A 12,867-nucleotide genomic window follows, 5' to 3' on the forward strand; every position below is an offset into this window, starting at 1 on the left:
GCCTCCTCTCTCGTCCACTGCACTGACGATACCATGGCGCGAGCACTGCATTCTCCTCCTCTGTCCACTGTCTTTGCGTGAGCACCACAACTAGTTCGTCGACGGTGTCGCTCGCCGTGCCGCCGACGGGGTCGCTCGTCGACGACTCCATGCTCGTCATGTCAGACACGGCGCCACAGCCACTATCCACCGCAGTCGCCATGGTCCGGCGCACACTGCATTTCTTCTCCCCCTCTCTCTGCTAGCAACCAAACAAAGTGCACTTGGGTATTACCTAATGCAGCGACCCTTGATGCAGGCAACCAAACAACTTGCAGATGACACATTTGGGGTTGTTTTTGCTCACCCAGGTTGGGTTGAGAAGTGTATGCCATGCGACTACTGTTCAAAACTTGAACCAAACACGCCCCTAGAAAGTGCAACGACTGTCCAACCTATCTACCATGAGCCTCTTTTGTGGTGCAAAATATGGTTTCCGCATCAAAACTTACTGGCCTGATAGGCACGTCCGGTCGCTACATTTGGGAAATAGTTGTCGCGACGACGAGTAGGGTGTCGTCCCGTTGGGCACCAAGTGCGCCTTCTGGCTCTGCTTTCTATAGCCAAATTAAGCCGTTGTTATCTCCGTTTTGCGAGTAAATGGCACTGGCGGAGCGGTGGATGTTAACCAAAATTTATCTAGTTATGTTTTTTGTTTGAGGCAATCCTAATCTAATACTCCCTCCGTCCCATAATGTAAGATGTTTTTTGACACTATGTCTTATATTATGGGACGGAGGGAGTAGTTACTATATTTTTTTAAGAACCTGGTCTATTTTTTCCTTTCTTTTCTTTTTGGGACAAACCTGTTCTAGTTAGGCTGGTCACAATGGGGAGGAACTTAGGAGTAACATCACACACTCCAATACAACTTTGCTTATGTGGCACATATTTAATGAAGAAAGAGGTGCTTGTGGTAACTAGCTAAGTTATCAGAACATCACACACTCCAAGAAACAATGAGTCTATAACCTAATAAATGCATTGTTGCATGACACTACATAGATGTTCCTATCCACTATGGAGGTGGTAACATAGTCTAGGAAAGTGTGTAAGTTACTAGCTTATGTTCTTGCCAATTGTGACCAGCCTTATGTCATTCCGAAGCTCAAGTTCAATCTCTGACTGGACCTGGGCGTAAGCCCTTTCTATAGCCAAGGCCTTTATAGTTCAAGCTCTGGCTGGGCCTGCATTGACTGGCCCATCGTGTTTTCGGAGAGGCCACAGCCCCTTCTCAGTGCAGCAGCAACGCGGGGGAGGAGGATGATTTAGTACCACCTCGCCTGGGCAGAGAAGAGTAGGTACCTGGGACGGATACAAATAGCAGCCGTGGTGGAATGGAGAGAGCACGCAGCTGCGTGGTGAGCACAAAGCGAACTATTCTTTCGCCTTTTACTAAAGAAACTAGCTGAGTGTACGTGCGTTGCCACGGATTTAGAAAGTATATGGACACAATGAAATATTCTACTTTCGAAATATGTGTTGAGCATGGCAATATGTGATTTCAGTTCCGAAGATTTACTTTTGCTCTACCATTTTGTTTTACTTTTGCTCTACCATTTTGTTTTCCTTGTTGGACTGAATAGCACATAAAGAAAGGCTGACTACAGGGTGCTAGTGCAAAGCACTTAAAACTCTAGGCACCTAATGCGAAGAACATTATTTTAAAAAAAATATCGGTTTTTCTGAGTAATTGAAGTAGATCTAATGAAGATCAGCTATGTTCCTCCTCAGATCATGGGCGTGCTCCTTGCCTAAATTTCTAACTATAGTTGTATTAAGAGCCTGCTTGGTTTCTCTCCACTCCTCTGACTCCGCTCCCGGAGCGGACCAGCCTACAGCTTATTTTAACGGAGCAGCGAAAACCCAGCTCCCCGGCTCCGCGGAGCGGAGAGATACCAAACAGAGCCTAAGTAAATTTTGCAGCGAACCATGTTTGTTCCGTTGTTTTACTGCAGTCTTGAGACCAAAACCAGGTGTCAGATGCTGGATTTCGGAACACCATCTGCTTCATCACACAGTAAGCATCTGAAACAACATAACTTCCTATTCACCAGTTTAAGAGATAGAACAAAAAAAATGGACAAATGAGAGGAATAAAAATTTCACGCTACAAATTGTAAGGAGATATGGAGTGTAATACATCACAAGCGGTACATCCTACATGGTCAGCCGATTATAACTAATATTAGAGTGATGTATTGCACGGTTCACTTCCAACTGTTGATCCAATATCTGCAAAGCAAAAAGAATTGTATGAATGAATAAACTTGATGACTTTTTCGCCCCATTGAGACTGGCAGAGAAAGATTTTGTAGCAACACATAACTTCACCGCCATAGGCAATCATTTACAATTGCTAATTTGCTATGCTGGTATAGACGACTAAATCACAAGCAATGGATTTTGTGATTTCAGATCATAGAAAGAGAACTACCTTATGGAAGGGGCTGAACTGGTGAATTGAAATTTTATGACATGGCACTGAAATTACAATTGAATGGTCATTGTAAATGATACATCTGTCAACATTTTGTGTGACTGGAACAATGACTCCTCAAAACTGATAATGGGACATATCTCTGGGATTAAATAGGTCACTTGCTTTCTTTCTGGCAGGAAAAACTGAAAAAGAAAGGCATATCAGACACTCAGACATATGAAGCTGCTTATCTACAATGCTTTGAGGAATTTTATACATATTTCTTGCATACAAAAAATTGTGACTTGCGGAAAACAATTTGTTACAACCAAATATTCATATGAAGTATCAAGACGCTCAATTTGAGATGAACCAGAGAAATAACTTGCGAACCATACGCTAACCATTGTTAAGAGCTTCCATGTCACACAGATGTTCTTGGCTCCTGCCTTGTGTCAAAAATATAAATTATGAGCAATTACAATTTCATATCATAGTCAATATCTACAGTTTGGAGCGTGGGACAATGGCATGGAGCGTGAGAGCACACCAAAGCATTAAATGTAGCAATGTGGCACTTGCTCCCTGTACATATACCTGTACACATGATGTATCTAAAGGATGCAAGAGATGTATACGTTTTAAGGAACTGCATGACAAAAACTGAAGTTGCAGAATCTCTCTCACAACACTACACAAGTATTTGGACACAAAAGAACAAGCGCACGTATAAACACGCACGAGCACGCAGACAAGTAATTTGCATTGCGTAAAAATCTTGCAGCGTTTTCTGGTTTTTTTTCTCTTATTTATATGGTCAAGTGCTACTGAAAAAGAGAGAAAGTAGCTAGTGAGTAGGTATATCAAATGAACCATCCCATGTCCACCTGAACCCAACGACAATAACGCTGCTTGCACTGGATTCGTGGCATCCCACGAAGCACATGCAGCGGTCAGATCTAACTAACCGAGAATTACTCCAAGACGTGGACATGCACACGTTACTTGGTTGTTATTGGCAGAAAAATAAAATTAATAATGCTAGGGACCTAGCAAAACAGGATTGCATTCACATAAAAATCTTCCCGGACTTCAACAGCGAAGGAAATCGCTCCGGCTACACCACGATGAGCTGAAGCTCACATGGTGGCGTCCACCATGACCGCCACCACATTGGAGGCATTGTCGGCATGGCCGAGTCTCCCACAACTGATACCAATTTGTATGCTAATAATTTTGGGTATAAGTTGTAGCTTGGGAGGCATACAGAACCAGAAATAAATAGGATCGATGCAACATTGCCAACACCGGTCAACTGATTATTTAGTGATACACTGAAAGGCAACAACAAGCAAGTACCCAAAAACACTGATTATTTAGTGATACACTGAGAGGCAACAAGACGAAAGTACTGAAAAACTGCAAGTATGGAACATACAAGTGATAAGTAAACCAATCCAGACTTTACATATCTTGTTACTGTAACCTCATGAATAGAAAATCAAATGAAACTTACTTGCTTCCTCCTCTTGGTTCCAATCATCATCATCATCAAACTCTATATTCTGCAGAGCGCGGCCATGTGAGCCATATTTGCAATAAGAAAGACAAAGAAATGATACATCACTGGTCTATGATTTCATAATGGGTACCCTTTCATATTTTTCCATGTGAAGGAACACACATACATCATACAGTTTCGCCAAAATCATGAGCCTTTTAAACAATTATTTCTAACACAAAGAATACCTCAGTGCATAAAGATTTGAAGTATTAACCTATTTATAATTGGCATCCCAACTTTCTTCCTCCTCCACTCCCCGCTTTCCTTATATCACCGTCCTTTTCGATCTTGTCATCTCCATACTATTAAGTAGCCAATCTCTATCAGCACAGTGGCATAAGCATAATCTAAGTATTTCCGTAATTTGTAATGTCAAACAGAGTATCAGACTACAAACCAGCAAATATTATATCTACAATAGGAAGATGTTTTCCAGATTGATTCCAACAACTCAAAAATAATACTAAAAGGTAATGATGCATTTCCTTGAGCTTGCCTTCAAGTTTGTCAAATAGTTGAAATGACTGGCAAATAAAGATGGCAAGATCCATGTAAAGGACCAATATATGTACACATTAATAATATCTAGCCTAGAAGTGTTCGTTTAAGTTTCACTGCTGCCATAGACATGCCAATAGGAAGGTGTAAACAAAATAGTTTCCTAAAACAAAGATCCCAGAAGATGTCATAGGCATGAACGTAAGCTTGCGGCAGAAGCAGCTACAGTGATTCTAGCAAACCTGCCACTCTATCTCACCAAACTGTTTTCTTAACTGGTCGTCTTCATCTTGAACTTGAGAGGAAAAACAATATTAACTATCTATTGTGCTAACAACACATAGAAAATAAAAGAAATGGTATTTACTTCAAGACTACCATGTTGTAGTTCTGTAGGAAAATTTGCAGGAATCAGTCTGAGGATTGATGCAAGAGCTTCACATTTGCCTTTTATTTCACACCTCATTTTAGAAAATCTTTCGATATCTCTGTCATCATTCTGCAAGTTTCATGACAGTGGCTTCGCTGTCCCATTCACGCAGTTCCATACATCCATGAAGGAGGGAAATATCACAGCTGTAGAAAGAAAATGTGCGTCAGCATCACAAGTCAAAACTGAAAGGCAGATAGTAGGAACATGAAAGACAATGTGCGTCAGCATCACAAGACCAAACCAAAAGGCTGGGTGGATATGGTGGTAGTTCCATCCACATAAACTTGCACAAGAAGCTAAAGCAGAGGTTGAATGCCTTGAGAACACAAACAGACATGCACAATAACCACACTTCAAGATAAGATTAATTCAGGAATGAAACCAGAGGCACACGCACGCAGGCAAAACCTTTTAGATGAGGAATTGAGGATCCTGAGGAGGAGGAACAAGTGTGTGGCGGGGCTGTGCCACCTCTCGACGTTCGACGGGCGCCACCAGATCCCCAACACGCCAGGGGAAGGCAGGGCATCATCGGTCCCCAGCACGCCAGGGGAGGGCAGGGCATCCCCGAGAGATAAGTAACCGGCCCCATCGAGATGGGCGAGGCCTCCGACGAAGGTGAGGGCAAGGGCTAGGTCAAGGGACTCCTCGACCTCGTTGACACGGCTGAAGCCATCGTCTATCCGTGGGCGGCGCTTGAGCGTTATGAAGGCGGTGAGAGTTGCAGATCAATGGACGCCCGCGTGACCGCCTGCGCCGGCGTGGTGAGCGAAGAGGAGGGTGGGTCGGGAGGACACGACCATGGGAGGAAGCGGGCGCGTGGTGGAGGAGGCCGAGGTGATCTCCGATCTGGACGGCGGTAGGGAATTTTTCTCGCGAGAGATGGGATGGGTAGTTTGGGGAAGAGAGTTCGGGGCGGGGGATGTCTGTGCCTAGTCGTGGCCTCGTGGGTGCTTTTCTTACGGAGGTTGTTTTCCTTTTCTTTTTTATCGTACCGGAAAAAAGTGGGCTGAACGTGGATTCTTTCCTAGCGATTTTTTTCTGCGCGGGATCTCTCGATGGGAGAAGGTAAGGAGGAGGTCGAACCATCACGACGTTTGATTCTGCTTTAATAGTAGAGAATACCGTGTGCACGCCACACTAAGCAGCATACCCTAATTTTTGGAGGGTGTCTCCTCTTTGTGAGGAGGCCCCAACAAACATGAATTTAAACTTTTAATTCTGTAATGTACAGAACTGGTAATTTAAAATCTGCGGGTAGCTGTTTGAATAATAGCGACTTTTTCCAAAACTATCTACTTTGATCTCATCTCCGCCATGCTTGCATCATTCCTGACTGATGAATGTGGTGATCTGTGGCTCGGCCGTGAGACTTTTTCCCTTTGTTGTTAGTTTGAAGTTAGGATGCTCTCAACGGCGAAGAAGATTCAGGATGATAAGTGAAAATGCCGATTCAAGGTGATAAGTGAAAATGTCCTTGTGATAAAGAACCTTCTCCACTCAAGAACAGGCCTTGGCCTCAAACCTCGGCAGGACCACGAACACGATCGACGTCGGGGCCAGGTGCACGGGCGAATCCACGGCGGCGGGCACCGGGTTCAGGGCTGGCACGCCGCCGCCGTCCCCCAGCTCCAGCGGGACGCCGTTGAGCAGCATCGTCCTGCTCTGGTGGTCGCCGTCCTTGGCGGTCAGATGGTACTCGTCCCTCTTCGTGCTCTCGCTCGACGGCTTGCTTCCCAGCCATGACACTGCTCTTCTGAGGCCGCTGCTGCGCCTCCGGTGGCCGGTTCTCCTCTCGACGCTCACGTTGAGGTCGTTTTGGAGGGTCACGTTGTACACGGTGCTGTTGCTTAGGTTGATCAGGAGGATAGTGATTCCTTTCTGCATTGTGGAATAAGCAAGCTTTGTTCAGAACGACATAAATGGTTGAATTAGCACATGTTTCAATGGTAGTTGAAGTAACTCTTCAGACACAACAAACTTAGCAAACTAAGTAGAATAGCCATATCACTTGAAAGTTGGCAACAAATCTAAGAATACCTGAAACTATCTCAACCAGTTCCGCTTTAAGAAGGTGAAAGCGTCGGATTCTTACGTGTCGCTTGGTGCAGTGGGCATAAGCACGCAGCTTACGCGGTGCATTTATATCGACGGAGAGAACTCCATTGCCCATAAGCCGATGCCACAGCAGAGCACTGAGAACAAAAGGAGGGGTCAGCACATATGAGCCGTGCTCTGGGAAACACTGTGGCGACCGCAGTTTACTAGTGTGAGGCTTGCCTGTAGTAATCAGGATTTGGTAAGAATGTCTGCGTGTCAAGCAGACCGTAGTTGCCACCGATGAGAGTCTGCCTGCAGAACACTTTTGTGTTGTACTTCGATGCCATTCCAAGTTGATCGAGGTACCTGTTTGCGTCGAAATTACGTCATGACTTTTTGCTCACACAAGATACATCTACACCCTTTGCAAGAAAAAAAAGATACATCTACACCAATGTTGTACTTGTGTAAAGTTCATGAGAAAATGTTGAGAGCTGACCAGATGCTGTTCATGAAAGTATTTGACACCAGTTGACGGCCATTGTTGAACACCCCACCGCTTTCACTAACCCAAGAAGAAGCCCATGTTCCATGCCTTTGAAGGGTAAGTTGCATGTCCCGGTAAGTGTCTTCAGCACGATCTAGGTACTTAGGATCTACTATCTTCCTCATAAGGTGGACATCATCCCCTGAAAACAAAGTGTTAGCGCTGATGCATTCTATATATTAATCACATCAACTGGTTGAATAAATACTAGTACTACTGTATTAGGATGTTAAGAAAGAGCTTGCTATTCCTTCAAAAAACAGTTTATGTAAGCCTTTTTTTTAGGAATTTCATGATGCCTTTCCTTCACATTATGTATCACAAGAAGCACCCAGATTAAAACAGCACGGCAATGTATTATTTTATTGCAGGGGACAACCATTAGTAAGACATGTATACATAACATTAGCGAAGTCCTGCCTACAAAATTCTCAGAGCCATTTCTTCTGATAGTCATGCAAAACATCAAGATATGATCTTGGAGCACCAAAATGAGCCTTTTCTAAATGCCACCAGAGCAAAAGCGACATATCACATACCTCCACCAAGATTGTAAATGTGATGCGTCAAGGCATTAACAACACCGTGACCTGAAGTCTGAAGTAACTGGGTGTACCACTGTTGATCAAAGAATCCTCCAGGAGCTAACAGGAGTGGTTGGGAGAGCGGTGCCCTATACAACTGCCGGAGTATGGATTTAAGTTCAGTTACATCCTTTCCATAAAGTTTGGCATCAACTCTTGCGCCAGTTCCATGCCCACTCAGCTCATTACCTGACAAGAAAAGAATATTCAACCCTTCAGAATTCAGAAGGGATAAACATAGAAGAGCTGAGCACAGAACAAAAAAAATACAGCAGATTACCGAATTCCCACGAGTCAACTGGGTATCCTTTTGAGATTGTGTATTTGACAAAATCATAGGTGTTTGTAGAGTTCCACTTCCCTGCCCAGAAGGAACGTTGGACATTGTACCTTCCATGGAGTGCATTCAGACCAAATGTGATAATTGCTCTGCAGATAGATTTTTGTTCATTCATGAGCTAGTTCTGTTGAGTGTTTATAAAATGAACAAATGATGCTAATCAAGCACATGCAACTCCATTAGGAGTCCCTCATTGTGCACATCATTTCCTTGTACATATATTTCACTTGGTTATGCTGATAACTTCATCTGGCTTGGGTTCACTTTTACCATATCTCCTCCCTAAACAAAATATAATGTTGAAGACATGCAGAAAAAACGACGCTGCTAGTGATTTTCATCAACTATGAGTAGGTTAAAAAAACATCTAGAACAATGATGGAAATGCAATATCACATGGTTATGGCTATGTGAGCACAAATATGTGAACATCTGACACAAGTTATGCATGCTAAATTAAAAAAAACTTAATATTACACGCCTCACCCTGTTTTTTGGAATAGATCATTCAGTTTGTCCCACCTATCCATACTTAGACAACCGGCTGAGAAACCAAACAAACCATTTGACACATTTGTGAATGGAGAGCACGGACTATTTGTCCCAACATCGTAAACAACTCGGTCTTGCAAAGAGCCTCCCAGCCTAATCCTCAAATTATGAAATTCTGCAGACAGAATAAAGAAGATCTTTTTATATATTCATCAAACTAACCAACTAATGCTTACAATTACAAAAAGATTTCTGCAAGTACAAATAATTATAATCCACTGACATGACTGTAACTACATGATGCTTGATAAACTAGAGACCGTAACAAGCGATAGTATCATTGCAGAGAGAAAATAACCTTGTTTGGAATACAAAATTTGCAGTGGGCGGGCAAACTATGAGCATAGATCATAGTACATAGTCTAGAAAAACAATTAACATGGACCCAGCAGCAACTACTGAATGAAGACTAAAATATTCATACCTTGAATGGCTTGAGCCAGAAAGGGGTGATCCAAATCCTGAACAAAGCAGTTGTTGGAAACAGCATGAACACGAAAAGTAAGTCAGTCCACTGTCCACGAACCACAATGTGCTTCAGTAACAGCCTGTTACTTACTGACAAGTCAGGAACATAAGCGTACCAAATTCAGAATGGAAGATTGGCCCCAGGGGCACTGATTGTAGTTGCACTTCTCCGGCGGCCACCAGTCAATGGTGGCGCAGATGTAATTCACATCCGTCTGAGCAATTTTAGTGGATCCTTTAACTATGACCGTCGCCTCCTCCGGCTGCTGAGCCGAAGCCGAGTGAGAAGGAGCATGTAGGCAGACAAGCGCGAGGAGGAGGAGGAGATGCCTCGCCGCCATGCTTCCTTACCTAGCAGAACATATATAAAAGCAAAATCAGGATACTTTTGTGTGTTCGTTCTGCAAGCTCACCAGTGAGACGATGCCCTGAGGTTGAATTCGCCCAAACAATGCACGGAATTCATCAGCCCCGATGACATCATGGGGCAGGCAATTGCAAATTAACGGGATTAACCAGTAAGTCAGTAACCTCTCGGATCAGTTACTAGGATCATACACAAGAGGTCTGGAAATGCTGCTGTCTGTTAGAAGAGGCAAAGATCCCAAACTCGACATGTGCGAGCAAAAGATGCTAAAGCAGGAACAAGGAAGCGAGACGAGACCCCACCTTTCCCCTTCCTCCACCAACCACTTTGTCTGTCCCCGTCAGGCGTCGGCAACCAACCGGGAGAGCCGCCGCCGCGCCGGCGCGCGCGGTCGGCCGGGAGATCCGGCGGTCGGCGGAGCTGCTTCCGAGCTCAGGCCACCGCTTCCTCGGGCCGCAGGAGGCTCCACGGGACGCTCCTGCTCTGCTATCCCTCACTCACTCGGCAGGGCTTTTGGTGCCGCTGGCTTCTTGGAGCGACGCGGCGGCCCGGGGAACAGCGCGGAGAGCACGAGGACGAACAAGCTGGTGGGTACTTCTGGAGATCCGTGCCTGCCTTCTCTCTTCTGTGGTAGATTTATTCTTTGCTTTCATTGATGTTTTTTCAGGCGATGAACTTCTTCCTTTGCAAAAAGAAAAGCTGTTCAGTCGCGCTGGACCAATCGGTGCGCCATTTTTGTGCATGAACGAGTCGTGCATTTTTTTTTTCGAAAAAAAAATGGTGGTACCTGTTTAGTTTCTACGGACTTTTGCTGATACACTTCACAGTCACAGAGTTGTTGGGGGAGGTGGGAGCGTCCCGACAGCGACAGTGCACCACCTGGAGGCAAAGATTCTGAGGGCCAGTTTTTTTTGCAATTCTTTCAGAATTAACCCCCTCTCCAGCTTCTTCCAGAATTGTCACTTAATATTTTTTACAATTCCTAGCTAATTAGACCTTAATTAGCTAAGAATTGTAAAAAAATATTAAGTGGCAATTCTAGGAGAAGCTGGGGAGGGGGTCAATTCTGGGAGAATTGCCCAAAAGAACTGGCCCTGATTTCTTGGTGATATAAGAGTTTTTTTAGAGTAGTGTAGTACTCCCTCCTGTCCTTTTTACTCTGCACATTGGTTTTGCCGAAAGTCAAACTTTGCTAAGTTTGACCAAATTTATATTAAAAATTATTAGCATCTATAATATTTAAAAAATACAATATGAAAATATATTCCAAGATGAATCTAATGATATTCGTGTTGTTATGTGAATGTCTATAATTTTTTATATAAACTTGGTCAAAGTTGGATGAGATTGACTTCAGACAAACCTAATATGCAGAGTAAAAAGGATCGGAGGGAGTATAAAAAACGCTCTTAGAGTAGTTCTTAAATAGACGGCAGAAGAAAGAAGAGAGGGTGTCGGTTGGACGTCGGTCAGGTCTTGTAGGCTATTTCTCTCTTGTTTGCTCAAAAGTCTTTGCGGTTTAAATTAATTTGCTGAACTAGTTTAGATTACACTAATTTGACAAACTGGTTTAGATTCCACCACCAAATGGTGGGGTAACTTAGAGCATCTACAACTAGGCTTTTCATATCCATCTCAAACGACCGAATAGAAATTTGGCACCCAACGAGCTCCTCATAACCGGCTCAAACGTCCGAACTGACCAACACTCCCCATATCCAGCTCAAATCTGAGACGAATATGAGAGTCCCGGACACGTCCGGGCACGCCCACATTGGTATATTGTCATATGTCTACCAATTTTACAGGAAGTTTGAGACGCCAAAAAAATTATGTACAGTTGAAATCATGTTAAACAATCTTATTGCAAAAAGGCAAGAGCTACTGCACGCGTGTTTTTTCTTCTCTGCTTTTGGAGTAACTTATTTTTTTATCCTTAAGTTCACTCTACTACAAGTCGAAAACTATCGTCCTTGCTAGTTAGCCTTAAATACGCAGTCTGGTGGTTGTCAAGGCCGTCAAGGTGGAGCCACTCTTTGATCAAATTCCATAACCTCAAGGTAATTGAAAAGCAAGTGTGCTCCGGTTTTCTGGACCCTTTTGCAAAGAGGACAAATACCATAATTTGGCCAACCTCGCTTGGCCAATATATCCACCGTCCAGATCCTGTTTTGGATGGCCAACCAAGCAAAAAAATTAACTTTCCGCGACGCCCAAGCCTTCCAAAGCATGGAGTCCAGAGGTGACATGACTCTCCCCAAGAATTGCGCGCGATAAGCCGAGGCCGCAGAGTAGTGCCCACTCTCCGCAAGCTTCCACACGATGTCATCCTCGATGTGGTCGTCAAGGTGGAAATCATTAATAAGCATCCATGAGGTGAAGACTTGACTGATGTGCTACGCGGACACCATGGTGGCTGGGTTGATCTTGAAGATCCAAGCATTTTCCTTGCCGGCCTCATGCACCTTCCAACTTTTTCTCCTGGACGCGTCGTCGATGAGGGGGCGATGTCCCTAGGCTTGCGGCCGAGGAGCCAAGGGGAGTCCCAGAAAGGCGGTTTAGCTCCATTGCCCAAAATGATATGGTGGTGGATGCATAGAAGTTAAGGTCGTCCTGGTCACACGGGTTTCCCATGCCAACCCACAACTTTGTTGGCTCTGTCCATTCGTACCATGGACACCGTAGCCTCAACGCTGGCGCAAATTTGTCAGTATTAAGCACTTATCATAGCAATAAATAACCTCTCGGGTCAAACTAAAATTGGCCAAATAGCCAAGTCCTCTTTCTTCTTGATACTTCCTCCATTTCAGTTTACAAGTCCTACGCGTATGCCTAGGTTGCCAATTTTATCACCCTAATATAAACTATATGACACAAAAATTATACGGTTTGAAAATAGAACATCTGAAGTTTATATTGGTATACTTTTTATAATATATGACTTGTATTAGGTTGGTCAAATTGACGATCTAGGAATACGCACACGCCCTATAAACTGAGAGAGAGGAAGTAC

At 44.0% G+C, this 12,867-nt stretch overlaps 1 protein-coding gene and 1 long non-coding RNA gene across 7 annotated transcripts; both read right to left on the bottom strand.

Annotated features, from left to right (window-relative positions):
* Nucleotides 1–2,634: 2,634 nt before the first annotated feature.
* On the bottom strand, nucleotides 2,635–5,972 carry LOC119291240. Of its 4 annotated transcripts, none has more exons than XR_005142270.1 (4): nucleotides 5,365–5,972; nucleotides 4,902–5,099; nucleotides 4,240–4,327; nucleotides 2,635–4,026 (listed from the first exon to the last, which is right to left on the bottom strand). It is a non-coding gene; the product is annotated as an uncharacterized LOC119291240 (long non-coding RNA). The 4 variants fall into 4 exon arrangements; XR_005142268.1 differs by having other exon boundaries at nucleotides 4,891–5,099; XR_005142269.1 differs by having other exon boundaries at nucleotides 2,635–4,327; nucleotides 5,365–5,959.
* Nucleotides 5,973–6,109: 137 nt separating this feature from the next.
* Nucleotides 6,110–10,587, bottom strand: LOC119291241 (heparanase-like protein 2). Of its 3 annotated transcripts, none has more exons than XM_037569963.1 (10): nucleotides 10,157–10,587; nucleotides 9,604–9,838; nucleotides 9,444–9,480; nucleotides 8,954–9,134; nucleotides 8,408–8,556; nucleotides 8,083–8,316; nucleotides 7,496–7,685; nucleotides 7,237–7,362; nucleotides 6,997–7,151; nucleotides 6,110–6,837 (listed from the first exon to the last, which is right to left on the bottom strand). In XM_037569963.1, exons 2-10 carry the CDS (start codon nucleotides 9,826–9,828, stop codon nucleotides 6,476–6,478), a joined length of 1,659 nt encoding a protein of 552 aa, XP_037425860.1. In that variant the 5' UTR covers nucleotides 9,829–9,838; nucleotides 10,157–10,587; the 3' UTR covers nucleotides 6,110–6,475. The 3 variants fall into 3 exon arrangements, with proteins under 3 accessions (XP_037425860.1, XP_037425862.1, XP_037425861.1); XM_037569965.1 differs by having other exon boundaries at nucleotides 7,052–7,151; nucleotides 10,157–10,585; XM_037569964.1 differs by lacking the exon at nucleotides 10,157–10,587 and adding an exon at nucleotides 10,019–10,041.
* Between the last annotated feature and the right edge of the window lie 2,280 nt (nucleotides 10,588–12,867).

This window comes from Triticum dicoccoides, chromosome 4B (genome assembly GCF_002162155.2).
Source record: "Triticum dicoccoides isolate Atlit2015 ecotype Zavitan chromosome 4B, WEW_v2.0, whole genome shotgun sequence".
Taxonomy (NCBI): domain Eukaryota; kingdom Viridiplantae; phylum Streptophyta; class Magnoliopsida; order Poales; family Poaceae; genus Triticum; species Triticum dicoccoides.